This window comes from Denticeps clupeoides, chromosome 6 (assembly GCF_900700375.1).
Source record: "Denticeps clupeoides chromosome 6, fDenClu1.1, whole genome shotgun sequence".
Lineage (NCBI taxonomy): Eukaryota > Metazoa > Chordata > Actinopteri > Clupeiformes > Denticipitidae > Denticeps > Denticeps clupeoides.
In genome coordinates this window covers 22,448,727-22,470,495 of record NC_041712.1, presented here as the reverse complement: position 1 = coordinate 22,470,495, position 21,769 = coordinate 22,448,727, and the positions used below count along the sequence as shown (strand labels likewise).

The 21,769-nt window shown below is 46.0% G+C and overlaps 3 protein-coding genes across 7 annotated transcripts; 1 reads left to right on the top strand and 2 right to left on the bottom strand.

The window, feature by feature from the left end:
- Window positions 1-13,001: 13,001 nt before the first annotated feature.
- On the bottom strand, window positions 13,002-16,597 carry tnfsf13 (TNF superfamily member 13). 5 transcript variants are annotated; one of them, XM_028983880.1, is made up of 6 exons: window positions 16,200-16,597; window positions 15,330-15,456; window positions 15,106-15,153; window positions 14,691-15,017; window positions 14,463-14,599; window positions 13,002-13,377 (listed from the first exon to the last, which is right to left on the bottom strand). In XM_028983880.1, exons 1-5 carry the CDS (start codon window positions 16,365-16,367, stop codon window positions 14,490-14,492), a joined length of 780 nt encoding a protein of 259 aa, XP_028839713.1. In that variant the 5' UTR covers window positions 16,368-16,597; the 3' UTR covers window positions 13,002-13,377; window positions 14,463-14,489. The 5 variants fall into 5 exon arrangements, with proteins under 5 accessions (XP_028839713.1, XP_028839716.1, XP_028839712.1 ...); XM_028983883.1 differs by lacking the exon at window positions 13,002-13,377 and having other exon boundaries at window positions 14,307-14,599; window positions 14,691-14,838; window positions 14,905-15,017; XM_028983879.1 differs by lacking the exon at window positions 13,002-13,377 and having other exon boundaries at window positions 14,307-14,599.
- Window positions 16,598-17,017: 420 nt separating this feature from the next.
- h1m (linker histone H1M) lies at window positions 17,018-18,730 on the top strand. Its single transcript, XM_028983131.1, has 5 exons — window positions 17,018-17,480; window positions 17,567-17,838; window positions 17,938-18,049; window positions 18,310-18,359; window positions 18,449-18,730. Exons 1-5 carry the CDS (start codon window positions 17,399-17,401, stop codon window positions 18,728-18,730), a joined length of 798 nt encoding a protein of 265 aa, XP_028838964.1. The 5' UTR covers window positions 17,018-17,398.
- A 200-nt stretch (window positions 18,731-18,930) lies between these two features.
- LOC114793004 (uncharacterized) lies at window positions 18,931-21,372 on the bottom strand. Its single transcript, XM_028984587.1, has 6 exons — window positions 21,190-21,372; window positions 20,466-20,585; window positions 20,305-20,368; window positions 19,936-20,153; window positions 19,450-19,618; window positions 18,931-19,286 (listed from the first exon to the last, which is right to left on the bottom strand). Exons 1-6 carry the CDS (start codon window positions 21,270-21,272, stop codon window positions 19,125-19,127), a joined length of 816 nt encoding a protein of 271 aa, XP_028840420.1. The 5' UTR covers window positions 21,273-21,372; the 3' UTR covers window positions 18,931-19,124.
- Window positions 21,373-21,769: the final 397 nt, after the last annotated feature.

Sequence of the window (21,769 nt, the reverse complement as noted above, 5' to 3'; positions counted from 1 at the left end):
CATACACGACCACTTACAAACACAATCTCCTCATTCAGCCGATGCCGTGGACACGCCGGTCAGAAAAGTCTCTTTAAAAATTTAAAGGAGCCATTATTTTTTATTAGTTTAACTTGTGTTTTTCTCCCCGGCGCTTTCACCCTGCAAAAACATTTTCCTTGCCATTTACTGTGTGACTGGAACCCTATAGAGTTACATTTCCACACACAGGCGGTAATGGTGTCAGTGCTCGGCACACACGCACACACACACACACACACACGTCCTGAGCCTCTAAAACAGATTGCTTCTCCTGCAGACGGAGTGACTGGGTATTTTTCTGTCTCACTGATCATTGTACAGCTGTTACTGACATTGGACTCTCTGTCCCTTCGTGAATGGCTTTTTGGACTGTAGCTTGTGTCTTTGTGATTTTGTCATGAATTTAAAGCATTCAAATAACTGCTAACCCTGCAGGGAACACAGGTGCAGCAACCAATCATTGTTTCTCATTCTTTAATAGATTTAGATACTATAGCAAGCTTGTGAACCAGAAGACCGAAAAGTCTCCAGGGGGGACTGTCCCTGTAACTACTGATTGTAAGGGGCTCTGGATAAGAGCATCTGCCAAATGCCACTAAATGTAAATCACCTTTAATCTGAGTTTGCTTTGTTTTGTTGACTGATAGCCAATCATAGATTGATAGATAGATTCTGATTGAGCTCCTCGGAGTCCCTGCATTTCCAGTCCCACCGCGTACTTCAGACGATATGGTGGGATGGTGTAGCCTGCTGACAGTTTCCTATTTGTGTCGGCAGTTGTCACTGGTGGGAACTGAATCTTTCGAAATGGGATAGTCTTGTCGCGCCATTGTGACATATTCAGTCTTCAAATGCAGCCCGAGGCTGGAGATACGCTTGTTTTTCTTAACTACACGTGTGGGTTGACAACCTGCTCACCGGCTCCGGCGTCTGACACACATGCTACTTTATTTGACCTGAATGAAAGCCTCTCATTTGTTTCCTCTTATTATGCATTTTGCAGTATTATATATTGGAATATTGTATTCACTGATGTAACACTACATCCCTACATTAACCCTTAAAGTTATATGATATTATTATATTTATAAGATGACAAAATAAAAATGTCTGTCATATCGGCATTTTAACAGAAGTGCAGAAGTACATTTTCAGTACATATGCTATTCAAACCTTATGCTTTATTAACTACTGGCCATGATAACTGTTGACCTTGCACAGGTCTGCTCTTAACCCACTGCAATAATTCCGTTGTGGAACTGATGCATTGTGGTCGAGCTCTTGTGCTTCCTGCTCTTCAAAATACTACATCTTGACTTCTCTCTTCTAGCGGGCTCTATATAAATCTGAAAGATGTTACTGCTGTCTTACAGCTGCTTTTATCGAGTAGTTCTCATACCCGCACCTGCCCAGCACTCCCTCCTGTGCTCAAATAAACTCACGGGCGACATAAATTCCAAATAAAAATGAAAATTACGCTCGCTCTTACTTAGCAGGTGAAGTCATTTCTCTCTTGTCTCGTTCGTCCTGTTCTGGGTGGGAGGCAGATTTTTATAGCACTTTTAACTTTATAGCATCTTTAACAGCGCAGAAACCCCAGGTTTCATTTAGAGGTTTTTATGGCGTGTCCCTTGGGGTTTGAGGGGGGTCCAGGTCACACGGAGCCCCATCTGCTTTTGATCCCTGGTAGGTAATACAGGGATTCACTGATGAAATGACTATGGTCTGCTCTGCATTCTTAAGGTGTCCTGGACCCCCGATACCGTGAAGTGATGCGCTGGCATTTCCTCTCGGCCTCGGCCATCAAAGGACACACAGGAGCTCCTCATCCGCCAAGAGGACATGCGTGCAGCCAAGGCAGCTAAAAATAGGGAGTGTTTATGACCACACTGCCTTCAAAATGACAAGAAAAGTACAGACGGAGGATTTAGGAGGCTGGGCGGTGGTTTCTGGAGCGCTGGCTGCTCATAGTCATCCCCCGGCCACGGCTGCTTGACCGCTTGACCAGAGGACGCCACCCTTTCTGCTCCAGATACACAGCAGAGAGAGAGACACAGCAGCTCCAGAGATGGGGCTCACAGAGACAAGGTCACCCCAGCGGTCAGGTCATGTCATAAAGATTAGCTGGTTACCTGCTGTGACATCAGAGGAGACCCAGACATGCTGCAGGCTGGGGGTCAAACAGGGGCCTACTGAACAAACTGGCTTTTAACAATCGACCAATTAGCAGCTGGGAAAAAAAGGTGCGGGCAGTTCATTCACGTAGCGTGTCAATGTAGACCAAAGGGAAATACGCAGAGCGTCACACATGCGCATGTTCGCGGCTCCTCCCCTCTGGGTCGAACGTGTAAAACTCAGTTAAACGTTTCAGCGTGATTCCCCCTTGCTTATACCCCCCGTTCCCTGGTCTGCGAGGGAGATGTTGCGGAGCATGGGATTTTATGCTGATCCCTTTTTTGCCCCAGTGCGTGACAGGGGTTTGAAAACTGCATTTGTACACGTCAACTTATTATTTTGAATATTTTTATATAGGGGGGGGGGGGGGGGGGGGGACCTGGGGGTGCCAGGACCGGTTGCTTTGATCGCAAAGAGTGTTAGATGGGTTGTAAGTGTTGTTTAAGAGAATGGAGTGTGAGTGTGTGTGTGAGTGTGGTCGTGTGTGTGTGTGCTTCCCACAGCTCCATCTCCATTTCCATCTGTGTGTGTTTGGGTCGGCAGCGCCTTCTCACTCCAATTAAAATGGAAGCTCTGCTCTCCTCTTAGCCAGGCCTTGATTTGCATGTTTAATGGTAATTAGCATTTTCTCGTTGAAACACACCCGCTACCCTAATTAGCGCTGATCAATTATGAATGAAGTCTGCGGTGGTGAATCCCCCATGGCTCCCTCAGCAAAGACGTCCTCCCTCATGCATTTGAGTGTCCAGAATTAGCTTGTTCTCCCCTCTCGCTCGCCGCCGCTCCCGAAATCATCTGATCCGCGCGCAAAAACAAATTAAGACAACGATTTCTCAAAGCAGGGCCGCGTTTCGCCCCTCTGAGCCTCCTCAGCGCCATGTGTTTCGACATTAACATTTAATTAGCACAAGATTTTCAAAATAACAACTGCTCCATCATAAGAGCCTCGGCTCGGTTGCAGTGTTTAAAAAAGCCTCTGTCCTCAGCTGCTACGCCGGTCAGGGCTTCTAAAACTTGTCGCAGACAAAATATTTTTTTAACGAATAGTTTTGAGTATTAGCTCATTAAAACAATGGAGTAATTTTCCTCCTAAATCTAAAGAAAGCAAAGCGATGATGCAGATGTAATGATAAAAAGCGATACTTTCATTGACAATCCTGTTTAAAGGTGCATTGTGTAGCATTTAAGGTGCAGAATCTATGGTGGCCGTCAGTCACCAGTAGAGTGACTGTCATTGTGAAACACTGCAGTGACACAAACGGTGACACTCTGCATCTAACCATCACCCTTGGTGAGCAGTGGGCAGCCATGACAGGCGCCGGGGAGCAGTGTGTGGGGACGTTGCTTTGCTCAGTGGCGGGCCTAACCCGCTAGGCCTCAATGCAACGGATTCCTCAAATAAAAAAAATGTAAATTCCTCTACAGTCAGCATTCAGTTTGTCTGTTCTGGGCTACTGTAGAAACAGCCTACACGACCACATGTCCCCTGTGGCGGCCCCTGGTGGCTGTGGGCTACCAGGGCCGGGACGTCACAGTATGAGAGCTGTCAGCCATGCCTACAGGATCCTCCATTTTTAAGCCTAAAGAAGTGACTGGGTGTCAGAAATAATTACACACCAACAAAAAAGTGCATGGTGGGTAGTTAGGCCTTCCTCTAAGGTCCAGAAAACCAACTTGATGTGACATTAGCAAACTCTCCCTTGGCGTTTCCTCTTGGGGCAGTGGTGACCTAGCGGTTAAGGAAGCAGCCTCGTAGTCAGAAGGTTGCCAGTTTGAATGCCGATCCTCCAAGGTGCCACTGAGCAAAGCACCGTGCCCACACACTGCTCCCTGGGCGCCTGTCAAGGCTGCCCACTGCTCACTCAGGGTGATGGTTAAATACAGAGGACACATTTCACTGTGTGCTGTGCTGCAGTGTTTCACAGTGACAATCACTTCACTTTCACTTATAAAGCACCAGAACCAATCAACCCAAGCATTCACAAATACTTTTTAAAAATATGTCCCCCTCTGCAAATTGTTTATTGTACATGGGAACTGTATCTGTGTTTTTTTCAGCTTGTGATTTGCAACTTTTCTACTCACGATTTGTAATTTGCAACTGCCAATCGTGCCCACCGCCAGCAGGTCCGTCTCAATATGAAGCTGAGAAGGATTCTTTCAAAAAATGTGGGAAGGGAAGGTACAAACAGCCGTATCTTCTTCACGCTTTAAAAGAGAAAACGAATTCCAGAGAGCGTCTTTGAAGCTTTTTTTTTTTCCCGTTCAGAGATAACGTGGAGGAAACAAAGCAGCTCGGACCCAGAGGGGGGGTGAGGAAGAGAGGGAGAGGTCAGCGTGGGGTGGCCACCGGGTGTTTTGTGGCTCTGCTTGAAGCGTGGTCAGTAAATGTGTTTGTTTTCTTCTCTCCGAGTCCACATCCTGAGAGCGGAGAGAGAGAGAGGGAGAGAGAGGGGGAGAGAGAGCGGCCGAGGAAACAACACGACCCAAACCCAATTAGAGCCGCGGCCGCCCAGCCTCCGATTTATTCCTCCACCCGTCGCTCTCCCTCCCTCTCTTCCTACCTCACCCTCTCTGAACAAGAGGCGGCCTACACGCCATCAATTTGTGATGAGAGACGTGGACAGATCAAAGGGTTCTGACGCCCGTTCCGCCGAGCGCTGCTTTGTCTCGCCGTGAAATGCCCGCCTTTGTCTCGACACTTGTCGTCCGTAGGTGCAGCTCTCCTCATCCGTCAGCCACTCGTGACGCGCAGCAGACGTGTCGGTGTGTAAATGAGCTCCGCCAAGGTTACGGCTACAGGTGTGTGTACAAGTCCCCTGTCTTGCCCGAGTGGCGTGTCCTGAGGAGGGGCCCGTGGCGGTGGCTCGCCGCCGTTCTCTGCCACTTTCATGTGTCCCTGTCGCACAAACAAGCAGCTAAATCGCCCCCCCCCTTGGCATCAGGGTGACCACAAGGACGTTTCCTGCCCCGAGAAAAAAAAAAAAGACAATGGTCCTCGTCCAGGGAGCGGGCCGTCTCCGTCTCCTTCTCAACGCCTGCCCTGTTCTTCCTTTTTTCGGCCCTCGCGCACACACGCACACGTGCGCCTCCGAACGCAGACGGGGGACGGCCCGGGCGTCCACACGAGCCCGCGGAGATAATTAGAAACCCAAACAGCCTTATCAGGAAGCGGTTTGCTCTGCCTCAGAAATGGCCGCGCCGCGGCCGGGGAGCAATCACCGTAATTGACGCCGTGTTTTCGCGAGCGCCGAAGAAGAGAGGGTTGAGATGTGGGACGAGATTGCCGCAGATGAAAGGGACGGACGCCTTCCGCCCCGCTGCGCTGGCCTTCGTTGCGCGGCTGCGTTTCTACTGGGGCAGTGGTGGCCTAGCGGTTAAGGAAGCGGCCCCGTAATCAGAAGGTTGCCGGTTCGAATCCCGAGCCGCCAAGGTGCCACTGAGGTGGCACTGAGCAAAGCACCGTCCCCGCACACTGCTCCCCGGGCGCCTGTCATGGCTGCCCACTGCTCACTCGGGGTGATGGGTTAAATGCAGAGGACAAATTTCACTGTGTGCACCGTGTGCTGTGCTGCTGTGTATCACACGTGACAATCACTTCACTTCATTTTAAGTTTTCTACGCGGGGGCCGCTTCTGTGCGACGTGTGCGAGCAGAAAAGGTTGGGGGTCCTTCGAAATGCCACAGGTGAGGGCTCGTGCGCGTTGTGAGCTAGACCATGATCCTCGGCGTTCTCCCAGGATTCAGCTGTCTTTCCTGTTCGCTCAGCTCACCGTGGAGGAAAAGGCCTGAGTCAGCTGGGGAGTTTGGGATTTGCCGGAGTTGGGAGGAAAGAAAAAAAACTGCCGGGGAAGCAGAGGATTATGGGTACATGCAGCATTATCCCTTAATATGAATACTGAGACCAGTGTGTGTGTGAACGGAGCTCTGCTGTGGGAGACCCGACTAATCCTGATGTTCCAGTCCCACTGCCTCCACTTTTTTTTGCCTTAAAGGTGCAGTAAGAAACTTCTAGTAGTTCCAGCACCAACTACTTTTAGTAGTGTGTATTAGAACCTGTGGTGGACGTGAACATGACATGTTTTGCCATTCGGGACTTTCATGGTGGCTCAAAATGATGGCCTCCGCTCCTTCTCTATCAAAAACGTGACCTACACTACACTACTACTTTTTTCAGTCTGCTGACAGAGAATGGAATAAATGGTCCCAAAAAAAGAAGCACCAACAGAAAATAAGCAAAGAAAACTCAGTTATTTAAAGTGAAGTGAAAGTGAAATGGATGTGATACACAGCAGCACAGCACACGGGCGACACAGCGAAATGTGTCCTCTGTTTTTAACCATCACCCTTAGTGAGCAGTGGGCAGCCATAGAAGTTGTTCTGCCAACGGGAGCATTTCCACCAGCGCATTTCTGGTTTTGCCCTCATTTAGGAGACAGTCATCAGCATAATCAAGTCCACCAGTAGCGCATGATTTACCTCAATCAACAACACACAAAGGTGATAAGACAGGTAACACCACTCTTAATGTACACATATTTCACTTTTGATAACGGGTCCTTCCCAATTCTACAATTTTACCTGCGGTTGAAACACTTGTTGTACATTCCGGCTTTTCGCACATTTGGAGAGACCGGCCCATTTAGTGCACTAGCCAGCCAGCGATGAAAGTTGACAATCAATGTACTTTTCAATGATTGCAATTCGTTTTAAATCTTCTTTAAACTGTGTCTTCCCCTGAACATTTTTCTGGGGACACATTGTGAGTGTTCCCCATCAAGGTATACATACAGTTTCATGCAGTTCTGGATCTGGGCTTGCAGTAATTATGTAGGACTCCCCCTCCTCTCCGGGGACGTTTACATCGTGGGTCCGTATCCATATGTATTATTGGTCTCACGTTACACAAAAAAAACGCTATTTTTCCTGTCAGCCCTCGGTGCAAGTTCACATCTGTTGCCAATTCTTCCATAACAAAACACACACACACACACACACACACACACACATGCAGACCAGGAAAACCGCTGACAATGGGGAGCAAGGCTACTGCCAAGAGGCTGTGTGTTAGCACCGGCGTGCAAGAGCATAATATGTCTGTCTGCACAGGCTCTGCATGCTCTGCTGGGTACATGCTAATGTGCGGCGCTGCATCGTTTTTGCATTGCAGAATAAAAGCATGAGACGTTACGAACATGGCCGAGGACGGGGAGTGCGGACGGGAAGTGTTATTAACTTCCACTCCTTTGGTTCATGCCCGCCTTTCTTTCCCCTCCCATTGTGGCCATTTTTCTCATTATCTTTGACTCTCTTCCAGCTTGGGCAGACTTCTTTCACTTGCCTTTTACACTCTTCCTCTCGCTCCTCCACTCTTTTGCTCCGTCTCACTGGGCCAGACTCGGTTCCATTGTATGTGTGTCTTAATTGACAGTTATTAAGGAGCTTATTGTGTGTGGTTTGTTGGGCTTTGACCTAGAAAGCCTCCCGGGAGAAGGGGCGAGACAAGCAAAAGGGGGAAGGATGGTAAATGACGGCACGAAGGAAAGAATGCTCTGGAAGCTAGCGGAGGGCGCATGATGAAGGGCCGCCTCGCTCCTCCGCGCCAGCGAGGGTCTCGGCGCAGGCCACGGCGTGAAACCGGCCGCTGTTGCGCGAGAGGAAACGCCAACGTCGCCCGAGTCCCGCGTTCGGCGCCGATGTCTTTGAAGCCCTGCTTTCAAACTCCAGCCGAACTCTGCAGAGAGGCAGGGAAACTCGATTCCGAGCGAAATGACTCCTGGCACTGCTCTCTCAGAGCGAATCAATTTGGCCTGTTGGAGAAATAGACGTGGTCTGAGAGAGAGGGGGAGATTAAACGAGGGGCTCTATTAAGGAGAGAGATCAAAGCGAGCTTCAGCTCCGCTGATTCCGCTCATTGGAGTGTGACTGAGAGGAACAGCTGCCAGCATCACCTTAGAAACTATTACCATAACTACAGCAAATATCATTCCGAAAAAGCTAAAATTGCAAAAACATTGCCACAAGGACAACAAGCAACAACGACAAAACTAACTCGAACATCCAGCAACTATATACTGATGACGATTACTTCTGTGTTGTTCTAAAGAGAACTAAAACCAACACAGTCATGACTGCAAAGGTCCTCATCCCAGCAAATCATTACATTACATCACATACATCTGGCAGATGCTTTTATCCAAAGTGACTAACAATTAAACTCATGAAGGATGGCAGGCCAATGCTGCTCAGTTTGAATTGTGTGAATTTTAAAGTGCACAAGGGAACAAATAAGAGCATTCAGATCAATAACGGGATCAATAGAGACCTAATGGCAGTATATAATTATTTTCGAGTAGGCGGAGCCTGCAGCCATGATTGACAGCCCTCACATAACGCTACTTCCTCATTCTGGACGAATTAAATGCCCTCCTGTCAGTTCATCACATGCCCGCTTCTTCTCTTCCTCTTCTTGGGACCACAGCCACTACCAGCCCAAAGCAGGTTATTAGATTACGACCAAAAAAACACACTAAACACTAAAGTATTATAGAGCAAGTAAATAGCATAATGCTTACTTAAATACATTTATACAGTAATAAACTAGAAATGAATAAATTGTACCTCCCATCCCTTACTCAATACCCCACCCCACAAAATAACATAATTATTCAAGTAAGGTAAAGAAAAGCAGGACCATTACATTGATGAAACCGAACTGGATAGTGCTGGAAGTGAAGTTTTTAAACTGAAGTAATTCAGGCCCCCACAACTTGTGAAACTTTTCGAGTAACAAGCTCTAGACTTTTCTAGGCAGCACACAACCATTGAGTGTGGGTGATCAGGGCAGCACCCTTCCACCTCAGTACGATCCCACTGCCAACCAAGAGGGAAGCGAAAGACAATGAAACTGTTTGAAATATAGTTTGAAATTAATTTCATTTTTAGTATGGATTTTATATATATGTATATAAAAACCCATTTTCCATTTTGTTATTCTATTATGATTAATAAGATCCCATTGTCCCATTAAAGGGGTGGAGCCTGGGGCATCCCCTTATCCTGGGAATGTTTGTGTGTCTGAGGGAGCAGAATGATGTGCCAAAATGAAAGCTGATATTTATAGTGTGTCCCTCCTTCTGTCTTGACTTATCCAAGACATCAAATCCTGTATGGTGGGGTCTCTTTGATCTCTTCACATCCCACAAAATCTGGAGGCCAACTCAACCTCAAGGTTCTTGTCGTGTTCCTCAAACCTAAACTAATTTTTGCAGCATGACAGGTGCCCAGTTTACAAGTTCTCCTTCCTTTGACCACACATAGTTAATATTGACCTACACACCAGGAACAGCTGCAGGACCTGGCATCCTCGTACTTCCAACACATCAACTTCAAGACTGGCTCAGTTGACGTCTAATACCTCCTGGCAGGTACCACTGTAACCAGATCTTCATTGTTATTCACTTCACTTCTGTATGGTTTTAGCATTGTGATTGACACTTTTCTTTTATCCCTCCTTGGCTCAGAGACCTTCATTCCTGCTATAAAACATGCCTGGGTCGCAGCAACCGGGTGAAATTAAAGTATCACTTTACCTCATTTTCAGGTATTACTTTTCCTACTGAATTACCCCGACACTGCCGTGGCATTTTTCAGATGCCCAGAATTCTTGTGGAAACGCTCACATTCAAGTTTTTGAAGCCACTTATTACCATATCAACAGACACCGTCAGGCAACACTATTACCATATCTTAACCACCATTACTACATCACTCGTTGCTATCGCCATGACAACATACCATTAACTCCATCAACAGCAACCAAAAAATGTGGAGTTTAATGTTACACTCTGTTGTCGCACTGGATGGGAGAATGTTTTACGCTCTGCTGTGGCGGTGATCTTTTCCAGATGAGAAGACTCTCACGTCTTCACCAAAGGCATTAGACCTCCTTCAATGAATACATTCGAAATGCCAGGAAAAAAAAATGCACAGCAACTTTTCATACAAAGTGCCCCGCCCACACGGAATAATAATCATAACAATAAATCGATGCTGATACACAATCTGCACTGGCCAGATCAGAAGATCATGCGGGCAAATATAAAAGCAGAGATATGAGAGTGTGTACGATGTGTGTGTGTTGTGTCAGCTCGTATCCCCCCAGACTCAGAACCTAAGGCAGACTGGCCTTTAGCTGAACAACATTCATCCGTGTTTTTGTCTTCGGCGTGGCTGGGAATTTCAAATCCTTTCTTTTTGCTTATTGCTTTCCGTCGGCTGGGGCCGGCGCTCCTGAGAGAATCGGGGAACTTTTCATTGCCTTCAGCCGCTCGAAGATAAAAAGGACGGGGGACCAGTCTGACCTGGGTTCCCAGTGCCACCTGCAGTCCAGCTGCGAGAAATGCAGAGCTGCCACCCCTGGAAGCTGCGTGCGTGAGAGAGGTGGGAACGGAGGACGAGGGCAGAGATGAGACAACCTTCAGCGCCATGGCCGACACTGCTGACTTGTCAAACATTAAAAATATCTGCGACTGTTGGCACGGCCCTCTGTGGGAAAGCTGCTGTGTGTGTGTGTGTGTGTGTGTGTGTGTGTGTGAGACCTCCATCTGGGTCACTTGCTGTGGGAAGTGCACACAGCGCTGTAAAATACACACAACTAACGCTCCCTCAATCATAGACACTGTGGCGTGAGTTTGGCCACGTTCATGATCGTTTCCCCGCCTGTGAGCCGCTTACTTTCACTTTTCAGTTCACTCTGAGACAGTCACATGCCCATAATTTAATCCTAATTTCATTATCAATAAAAACCATATATATTTATAGTGATACATCACTATCATTACTGAACGTATTTGAATATGTTTAAAATATTCATGATCATCCACATATTTATTTGACGTTTTGTATTATGCTGTGATCATGCTTTTAGTCCTGTGAATTGTGTTATGCTGAAAAAAATAACAAAATGCTTTAAAAATAATATTTAGTGGATCTGTAAAGAATCGTTTCAAGCTAAAGTAATTAAATTAATTTAGTTGACAATGTTCAGTTGCAGTTTTTTGGTTCTTTTATATTCCCACTACCAGCCAAAAGCAACGTTTTAATTTAATCATAGCAAACCTGTAAATGTGACATTAGCAAACACTCCCCAAGCTCTAAACATTTTATTGTGATTAATAAGATGTATCCCAAAGAAACTTTAGGAAACTTCCTAGAAGTTTCCAAACAACAGTTCATCCCTGGATTCATACATTTCTTTTAACATTTTACCATTTATTTCTTAAACTGCATTCCCCTTTCATTCCTTGACCTTTTCATCCTGCGCTGAGTGCAGTGTGAAACGCCGTTAATGGTCCCGTCTGATTTTTATCTGTGTACTTTTCCCTCACACCTCCTCTGCTGCGTTTCTCTGGCATGGCCGCCCGGCCTGTTTACCCTCTCGGCCTGCCGACGGCCCCTGAAGAGCTGCCCATGGCCGGCCGGCGAGCCTGTGGAAACCCAGAGGCAGGGTGTCTCCCCCGCGCCCCACGGGGCCCCCAGCTGGAAGCCATTGTTGCTACGCGCCCGGGCCCAAACCTGACCTGTGGCACAATAGAGGTCGGCGTGCTCAGCGGCAGGGAAAATGGGAGGAAGAGGAGGCCGCTGGTTACACGTTCGGCTGCCCCCGGCCCGTTTCCTCTGCGGCTGTGTTATGGCGAAAGAGCAGACAGAGCGCTACCGTGCGCGCCCCGATGGCCGCGTGACAGTCTAGGTGACGACATACGCCTTCCTGTTGTGATTTCGCTTTCCTTGTGTGTTACCGCGAAAAAAAGAACCCAAAGCCGAACCTAATCAAACAAGACACTTAACCCAGAGCGTGTCCAGGGGGACTGTCCCTGTAACTACTGATTGTAAGACGCTCTGGATAAGGGCGTCTACTATATGCCACAAATGCCTGGTGTTTTATTTATAGGGATTATTATTCCCATATGTCTGTCTGTTCAATGTCTGTGTTCTTAAGATTGTTTCTCTGATCGAACCACTCCGAGAATTACTCGTGTGGACCAGAATTACCGTATTATTCTCCGAATGCTGTGCCCATGAAAGGCTCATAATGATGCCGACTGGTTGTTTATTCACCAGGGTTCAGTTTAGTTTTCTTCTTAACAGATTAATTATTAACCACCTTGTGTCCCTGAGTCACTTGAGGAAAAAAAGGCAAACAACAGTTAATAATAATAATAATAATAATAATAATATCCCAGTAGTATTGTTTGCGAGGCAAATCACACATTAAAATCATTTTTGCAAATAATCTGAGCTTCGGAAACTGAAACCATAATTACCAAAACATCAGGAGCTGCGCTCCCCTCCAAAATGTATTTTACTTATAAACAGTCCGCGTTGTGATATCGGCCGTATGTTAATAAGCATGCAGAATTCCCACAGTCAAATTCCCACTGATTGATTTTGTAATCTGTGCCCTTTAGCCGAGTTGAGGCATTAATCACAGCGGCGGAACACAGCACTGTTTCGCCGCGACGCATAAAAGGCCTAAAACAATACAATCAGCGGGGACATTTATCAACCGGCCATTCTAATCAACTGTAGCTTCTGGCTGCACGACCTTGCTTCCACATGCAACCTTCACAAATCCTTCACTCTTCAGGCGTGTGTGTGTGTGTGTGTGTGTGTGTGTCCTGCTTGATGGTACAACCATCCAGACCTTAAATTAAACTCATGGTGTTGAAATGTTTTTTTCAGATAAACTTCCAAAGCTGAGACGAAATATTTAACATTTAATTTAATACAAGTCATAAATGGCCGACACATACATGTTAAATAAAAAAAGGTGGGAAAAGTTTATGTTGAAATGTTTTTAGACTTCTATAATATTTAACAAGACATTCATAAATTAGAAAATGGAAATTGCAAAAAGTTACAAATCTCGTATGGTTTAGGTTTCATAGTGAAAGTGAAGTGATTGTAAAACACTGCAGCACAGCACACAGTGCAAGCAATTAAATGGGTCCTCTGCATTTAACCATGACCCTTGGTGAGCAGTGGGCAGCCATGACAGGCGCCCGGGGAGCAGTGTGTGGGGACGGTATTTTGCTCAGTGGCACCTCAATGGCAACTTGTCGGCAACCTTCTGATTATGGGTCCAACTTCTTGCCCCATGACACCATGGTCTCATACATACTGAAATGAAAAAAACAAGTCATCTCCATAACCAAGAAATCAATGTACGACTTGCCACAAGCTAAGGAATTCTTGTCCGATTCGGGAGCATCATAATCTCCTCCAAAACAGCAACTGTTGTGCACATGGAGGAAATTTCCACAGCCCAGAAAATAATTGGCTGCCGTCCTTCCTGCCTTGGATCAAGAGCACAAAAATGTCTGAGAAGAATTGCTGCTGATCCATTGCACCCTGGCTTCACAAAGTCTCATCTGGGAACCTAAAGAGCTTTCAGACTTGTCCAATCACCCCTCATAACCAGCGACTCAATCCATTACTCTTACCACAAGAATACATGGTGGTAGTAGCCTGGTGGGTAACACACTCACCTATGAACCAGAAGACCCGGGTTCAAACACCACTTACTACCATTGTGTCCCTGAGCAAGACACTTAACCCTGAGCGTCTCCAGGGGGGGACTGTCCCTGTAACTACTGATTTTAAGTTGCTCTGGATAAGGGCGTCTGATACATGCTGTAAATGTAAATACACAGACGATTCTAATGGCTAACCTCTGCAGTAAATGTTATTTGATCTGCCTGTCTCTGAATATGATATACTGATATGATATACTGATATGTGTCTAACTCTGGACCAGAACAATAAACTCCTTGTACCTTCCTTGCACTTAATAAATAATAAGGATTCTGATTCTGACATTGCTTATGTAAAGGATATGAGGAGTCAGTACTTAATTCAATTTTTATGTATGTCAGTAAATATATAGTGTTGAATGTTCTCTTTTCTTTTCAAGAGATGTTACACTTGCCACCAATAAAAAAAATGATGTCTACATCACTAAACATAAATGTAAAGATGAGTTGAATCTGATCTGAAGACCAACACAGTCCTTTACTGCCATCTACAGGTCAGCCCAGGTACGTTTCATGTAAAGTTGTGTTTCTGTTGCTTTATTTATCTGTATGTTTGTTTGTTTGAGTAGAAGGTACAACACATCACACATTTTTAGGATTGTGCTATTTAAAATGAAGGGTCTGTACTGTCCATCTCGATGCTCAGAGCTGGTCCCAGACATTTAAACTCACGCAAAAAAAAAAAGAATCTGGAGTTCATCATATGTGGAAAATTCCAAGGAACGTGGAGTGCGGCTTGAGGATGACCTCGGCAGACTTCCGCGGGATATTGAGCTCCAGGACTGACCCAGACTCCAGAAAATGTACACCTGTTGGGACACATACACACACACACATTTTACAATTTTTACAATATTCCAAAATTTCAAATCCATAGTGCAGTGTTGCTCAGCCACTCACCTGCGGTAAAGCAGCTATTAAGCGCCTTGCTGCTGATGCTGCTCCGCTCTGGCATGCTGGTAAAGCACTTCATGAGCGTGCCGCCGGCACCGTTCAGGCTCTTGCTGATCACGTGACCCATGAACACGGTGGCGTTCTTGTAGAGCACCTGCGTGTTTCGAGCGCAGCGTAACTGCTTCGGAAACACACCACCCCGCCACCACCCCGACGTTACCTGGCTGTAGATGAAGTAGGGTCCCCCGGTCACCACGGTGATCGTCTCCCCAGAGACCAGCAGCCCCTGGCTCTGCGAGGGAGCCCATTTCACCACGGTGCAGTCTTTTTCATCTGGAGGACAGAGCGGGGCGGGGTGTCATGGACGGAAACAAACAAAAAAAAAAAAAAAAAACCTGCTTTTCGTCCTCGAGGCGCTTACCGTCAGAGTGCGAAGAGACAGGAAGCAGGTGAAGAAAGGCGCGCCCTGCTGGACGGACATGTGAAACATCAACACAGAGAGCAAGAGTCAAGAGTGTGTTTTACAGTCGCCTTCCACTATGGCAGACTGTTATTTTTCAGTGCAGTTCATCAAACATTCCCTCTTGAGGACAACACATAGAATGAGACCTTTTCTAAAAAAAAAAAAAAAAAATGAAGTCTTACAAGTGTTTCTCAGGCTGCATGGAGACTTACACTTGGTTTGCCGCATCTTCCGTCTACTCGGTCCGCGCACGTCTCGCGTCCCTCTCCACCCACCCTGTCCCCGAGTGGACCATGGGTGGCCTGGGTCCTGAGTGAAGTGGAGCCAGAACAGGCATCAGGAGAGATGTAGGAAAGCCTGGGTCTCCTCCATGCCAATTATGCAACTCCAACATGATGCCGAGATTTACAGGCAGACGCCCTTAAAACGTGCTTTCATGTTACCATCAGTGAAGTAATCAGTTCTGGTTCACTAGGACTCAAACCATCAATACAATCATTCTATTTCTCGTATAAATGAGACTATAAGAAAGTGACAAGTTAGTCCAAGTTTTCTCTAAGGAGGAAGGTGCTGTTCCGACCTCGAGGGGAACTTCATTCCACCACCTGGGGGCCAAGACAGGGAAGATCCTAGATGAGCTCATCTTCCTCGTACCTTCAGTAGGATGGTGCTCCGCCATGTTTGGCTTTGTAGGCCAGCATCAGTATTTTGAATCTGATGCGGGCAGCTACTGGGAGCCAGTGGAGAATTTGAGATGGTTGAAAACCAGTTGTGCTGCTCCTCCCATCCCGGAGCCAACCTAACCCAAACCACTTCTGACATTTCCCGCCACCCAACATCAAACCTCCGGGCTCTCCGGGGGACATCTAAGCTCATTGGTATGGCAGTCATCCTGCTCTGAAGAAGAACCTCTCTGCCACGGCCTTCAGACCCGTCTGCTGTTAGACACAGTTTTACTCAACTTGTTGTACTGAGATGCGAGTAGACCAGCTCTGGATAAGGCAAAGACGCGATGATGGAGAGCGTGCAAACCCGCCCCCCCCATCACTCACCCGTCCTGCGGGCACCTGGTGCTCCTCGACCCTCCTCTGCAGCTCCACCAGGTCGCTCCTCAGGCTCCGGATCTGCCGGATCGACTGCAGGAGCAGCAGGCCGACGCAGGCGTGCGCCATCGCCAGGGACGCGGCGCACACGGCGCGACGGCTGGCCGTCGCGGACATCGTCGCAGGCGGCTCGCGCGCGTCAGGCCCCGGTCCCGTTAACTTTCACTTTCGCAATGTCATCAGCGGGGGCCCGAGGAGGGCGGAGTGGGTGTCCAGTCATCGTTAGGCGCTTTCGTTCGCTGGTTGGTTCGTTTTGCTTCCGAAAGTGATTTACGGGGGTCAAAAGTAAATAGTAATAAATAAATAAAAAAGAGAGAGAGGATTGTGTGTGCGTTCATAAATAGGGCTGGGATCGCGACAAGAGTGCGCATGCGCACGCAGAGTGGGCAGAGAGCGTTTTCGAAGGGTTCAAAATACGTTGAAATAAAACCGAATAGGAGGGTTACGTGCCTTGTTAGCTGAGATTTATTTCAGCTGCTAATCGCGTTGAACAAGATATGACTTTTTTTCTTTTATTTGAAATCCTCTTTCATTACTTTTTTGTTTCTGAAGTGAAGTGATTGTCACTTGTGATACACAGCAGCACAGCACACGGTGCACACAGTGAAATTTGTCCTCTGCATTTAACCCGTCACCCTGAGTGAGCAGTGGGCAGCCCTGACAGGCGCCCGGGGAGCAGCGGGTGGGGACGGTGCTTTGCTCAGTGGCACCTCGGTGGCACCTTGGCAGATCGGGATTCGAACCTTCTGATTACGGGGCCGCTTTCCTGGTAGTGGGCATCTAAAATTAACAATAATAATATTGTAAACTAACGCTCCACTGGCACACATCAGTGTCTATTCACTAATGTCCCCTTGATCAGGGTACCGTCGCCACACACTTCTCCCCGAACGCCTTTAGAACCCGAAGTAATTGGCATCTCCACGCGGTTAAGGTGGCGATGATTGACGAATTTATTCCCTGACGGCTTCCATGCTCTCAACTGCACAGTTCCACCTTAAATTGGGCGTGGCTAATTACCAGTTCGATTGCGGACAGGCCTGCGGAGCACGTATAAAAGTCTGTTTCGGGGGCAGCTGGCGTTGTTTTAAAAAAATTCTTTTCGTGGTAATTTTGTTGTGTGGGTTTGGTCAAGATTTGTGCTGAAAATGGGTCCCAAGAAAGTTGTGGCGAAAGCTGACGAGGTCCCCTCTCCTGAGGTCACGGAAGAAGCTGTAAAGGGAAAAACGGGTCTGGTTGTGCCTAATTTTGTTCTTAATCCAGGTCTGTCTCTAAAGGAATACTTTCTTAGTGTTCTCTATACTTGTCATTTTTAGATGACTTGAAATCAGACAAGCCAGTCGGGGTACGTAAAGTTTCCGCCCATCCTCCAACTATGGTGATGGTGAAGGAGGCGCTGAAGGAGCTGGATAGCAGGAAGGGCGTGTCCGTCCAGGCGGTCCGGGGATACATCACCGAGAAGTACCAGACGGTGGACGCCATCAGACTGAAGTACATGGTTCGCAGGGCGCTGTTGAAGGGTCTGGAGACTGGTGCTATTGTCCGGCCTGCCAATTCCACCACTACTGGGGTACAGGGAAGGTTTCGGGTGAGTTGTTTTTATTTTTTATATATATATATATATATATCAATTTTTTTTTTTTTTTTTTTTTTTTAAAGCATATTTTTTTCAATTCCTGTGCATCAGCTTGCAGCCAGAAACAAGCCCAAAGAACCAAAGGCCAAAGAAAATTCCAATCCCAACATTGAGAAGGCCCCAGCTTCTGCAAAGGACAAAGAACCCAAGACCAAAGAGACAGGTACTCCTCCCTCCCTTTAAACCTTTTTGATTCCTTTTGTCAGGTGTTTGAAATGACTATTTATTTATTTTTATTTATTTGAGCTGGACGGTACATTTTATTACTTTGCTGCTCTAAAGGAAATCCGGTCTTTCCAAACTCTTGTAATACTTATAGGACAAGTCCATAGAAACTATTTACTATGCCCCAGGCTTCTCTTCCCCCTCCCCTTTGTCAGTAGACTGCTGTATGTTATTAAATATTAAAGTTCACACTTGCAGGCGCACAGAAGCCAAAGCAATCAGGAAAAAAGGAAAAGAATTCCACTGAGGTTTGTGTAAGACTGTTCAGATATATATATTATTAAATTTTTTTCCTTCCCTTCCCAGTGTCTATGTAAACCTTAATCTCATTTTGCAGGATTCTCAATCTAAGCCTGCTCAGGAGAAGGCTTCCAAGGGAGTAGCGGCAGCAGCCAAAAAGCCCAAGGCCAAGCGGTCAGCAGAGGGTGGGGAGGAAGAAGCTAAGCCAAAAACCAAAGCAGCCAAAGCATCCAAGGTGACCACAAAACCTGAGGCAGAGCCTGTTGTGCTGAAGAAAGCAAAGAAAACGAAGAACCAGGAAGCCTCTGAGGATGGAGGTGATGAGACTGCTACAGCCCCAGCCAAATCCAAAGGAAGACGAGGGAAAAAGGCAGTCTAGGGTTTTTTTTTTTTTTTTTTTTTTAAATATAAATGTGTGGTTTTTTGAAATAAAGATTTGATAAGCTCTTAAATGAATATTATTTCTGAATGTATATAGGATCAATTTACTGGAGGTAGTTAATTAGGACAAAGCAATGTTTTGTGGCTTAGATTTAATTTTCTCAACTGTACTTGTTTCTGTAATGCTTGTCACGTGACTGCTTTTTATTTATTTTTTGCATGTCATGAACATTCCAGCAGGCTGCAGAAAACACTATCTTGCTCATGTGATACAAGCTTTCTGCCTTTTTACTCTTCAATTAACCCCTTCCCCCAATTATAAGTATTGCTTTCCATAACCATGGTTTTAAAAAGGAACTGTATGGTGATTACAATTAAAGCTAGTGCTAATTTTACTCTTCTGTGTTCCAACCTATTCCCCAGAATTCATTGTTTGACACTTTTGGTCCTTCCTTGCTTCCCAGGATTTCCCTGTCTGCAGTTGCCATGAGGAATGACATCATGGGATTATCCCCTGGTGTCATCACCTGGTCAGGAAATCCTTTGAATAAATCCTGTAGGACGAGGGGCAAAAATGATACTGTTAATTAAATGTTCAGAATAGATTCTAATATGGCTGAACTGAAACTGGATTGTGAGTGTGATTGCTGGAAAATAGCTACTGAAAACTACTGAAGTTCTATTTGAGGAGGCATCCACAGGTGATTATGTACATACCTGTTGGTTGTGTGGAAATAAGAATGCACTGTGTTGCTTTTCATAGGTGTTGAAGACATTGTGACTGAAAATGGGCTCTGATGCCTCTGTTATCATTTCTTGGCCTGACAAAGAGCTCTCCTCTGGGCCAGAATCATTGTTGGAGATCCTCCACTTTTCTGTCTTGAGCCTTTGGGTGATAAAAGCACAAGGAACAATTCTACAGTGACCGAGGCTGGCATAACAATGTCAGGGTAAACTGTCCATATTCTGAAATATTTAGTAATTAGCAGCATTAGGCATATGAACCAGAGTGTGTTGGTCAGCAACAATATTCTGAGATTATCAAAATTAGGAAATCACAAGAGAATCAAAATATGTAGACCAGTGATTCTACATAATCACACAACCATTTGTGAAACTAGCTGAAAGTCTTAAACATTTTGTTAGTTAAGAGGCCTGAGACAACGTGTTTGTGAATGCTCCCTTGCCGTTGTTCTCCCTCACCGATCAATGGAGCTCTGTTTCTTCCGTAGGTCTCCGATGTGCTGCAAGACAGTTGTCACTTTAGACAGCTCACTTCTCTGCACTCTGGATCGACCTTTTCTGGAGCGCCCCATCAGGTCTGCAGGCGAGGGCAACTTCTCTGCACCCACTCGTGCCACCGAGGACTCTCTGGGGTCAGGCATGGGCACTTGAAGAGCATCTAGGGAATTCACCTGTGCCTGGCATCAGCATTACAGTTATTTTCAGTTATTTATACGTGCAAAATAAAGATGAAATATAAAGGTTTCATCTACTTATACTTGTAATGCTCAAATTAAAATGCAAAACACCTGGAGAGTAAAATATTAAGGAGCCATTGTTTGGACTCACATGTCCCAAGGGTGGACTGAAATAGCTGTTCGGAAGAAATCTGTGGATTTCTGGTCCCTTGTTTCTTGACCAAAGGAATGTGGGAAAAATGGATGAATATAAATTATTATATTAGGCAGGAAAATGTTTAGCAGAACATCGCTCTTTTGTGATGAAGTGACCTGGGCTGCTGTAAGTTCCTGTTCCAGAAATCTCCATCGTACTGAGGAAAAGGCCTAGGCTGGGGAAGCTGTGGAAGTAGAACCTCCTCATCACACAGTCGATGCACCTCCCTGGACCTTCTAAACAATAAAAAATAAAAGCAAACCAATTAGATCACAATATCAATTGTGATGTAATATGGAAAACGTGGTGTAGGGATGATTTCACAAAACACTAAAATACCATAACGTTCTTGTCAGGGGTTGTAAGGTTGTATTTTATCCACGATTGGTCCAGATCTCCTGTATCATTACTCATTGTAGGCAACAACAATTATTATTCTTATAACCCTCTCTTTCTACCTTACACCCATTATCTGTAAGTCTGTAAACAACATGGGGTTGTGCAATATGATTCCTCAGCTGCTGTTCTGTACATTTACAGCCTTTTTGTTCTACTTTTGTTCTACTGTGCAATAACCAATTTTTTCCTTTACTTTTATTTATGCTCATAAATGCCTGTCTGTCTATCTGTGCACTTGTTGTATGTCTTGTACATAAATTGTATGGACACTGCATGTCTTTGCCTCTGTGCAGTTGTAGCATAAGCAATTTTCATTCGGGATAAATAAAGTTGTCTGATTCCGGTCCAACAACAAATTTCCCACTTGCGGGGACTAGTTAAGGACAATCTCATCATGCTGTAAACGTTTACGCTCATTTTAATGCGTAATGCGACACTGACTTCGCGAACGACAGGAACTCGTCCTCCTCGTCCACCGCCCGACGGCACGGACCACTGCCGCTGGCGGCCGCTGTTTGCCACATCAGTATTTCCAGCCTTTTTCCACCAAAAAAGTCGGACGAAACGGAACAAAAGCTTTTCCACGTCCGAAGCCGCGAGCTGGGTGCGCTTCACTGAGGTGAAGTTAGCATCTCGGCTAATCTCGGCACAAAATGCGACTCGACGTCGACACGTTTTAGTCAAAATCATAAGTAAAAAAAAAAAAAAAAGTCCACAAACCACTACTTACAGCCGGCGAAGTGCGTGTATATACCAGCACCCCCGCTTTAAAGTCAAGTTTTATAGCGGTGTTTACGAGGTCGGTGTATTTATAGAGCCGCCGTGGTGCGCTAATAAAACCGACGTAAACCGAAAAGTAGATTTTTCCAGAGATTATAATTGTATTTATTGTAAACAGGTGTTTTTATGCATTTTTATTTGACGTAAAATAGCTTTAATTGATCTGAAAAATACACTTGAGTGACTGCGACATTTTTTTTTAAATTTTTTTTGTCACGCTCAGGTGGCGGCGTCTGTTTAA

What these genes read in the sequence shown, in the direction of transcription:
- tnfsf13 (XM_028983880.1), bottom strand. Translation starts at nt 16,367, where the DNA reads ATGTCCGCGACGGCCAGCCGTCGCGCCGTGTGCGCCGCGTCCCTGGCG. An exon ending in ATGCAGCCTGAGAAACACTT is followed by an intron (nt 15,154 to 15,329) that starts GTAAGACTTCAT and finishes ATGTCCGTCCAG; the next exon opens with CAGGGCGCGCCTTTCTTCAC. An exon ending in TGTCTCTTCGCACTCTGACG is followed by an intron (nt 15,018 to 15,105) that starts GTAAGCGCCTCG and finishes TCTGTCCTCCAG; the next exon opens with ATGAAAAAGACTGCACCGTG.
- h1m (XM_028983131.1), top strand. Translation starts at nt 17,399, where the DNA reads ATGGGTCCCAAGAAAGTTGTGGCGAAAGCTGACGAGGTCCCCTCTCCT. An exon ending in ACCCAAGACCAAAGAGACAG is followed by an intron (nt 18,050 to 18,309) that starts GTACTCCTCCCT and finishes TCACACTTGCAG; the next exon opens with GCGCACAGAAGCCAAAGCAA. An exon ending in AGGAAAAGAATTCCACTGAG is followed by an intron (nt 18,360 to 18,448) that starts GTTTGTGTAAGA and finishes CTCATTTTGCAG; the next exon opens with GATTCTCAATCTAAGCCTGC.
- LOC114793004 (XM_028984587.1), bottom strand. Translation starts at nt 21,272, where the DNA reads ATGTGGCAAACAGCGGCCGCCAGCGGCAGTGGTCCGTGCCGTCGGGCG. An exon ending in TCAGTCCACCCTTGGGACAT is followed by an intron (nt 20,154 to 20,304) that starts GTGAGTCCAAAC and finishes TGCTGATGCCAG; the next exon opens with GCACAGGTGAATTCCCTAGA. An exon ending in AAACAGAGCTCCATTGATCG is followed by an intron (nt 19,619 to 19,935) that starts GTGAGGGAGAAC and finishes TATCACCCAAAG; the next exon opens with GCTCAAGACAGAAAAGTGGA.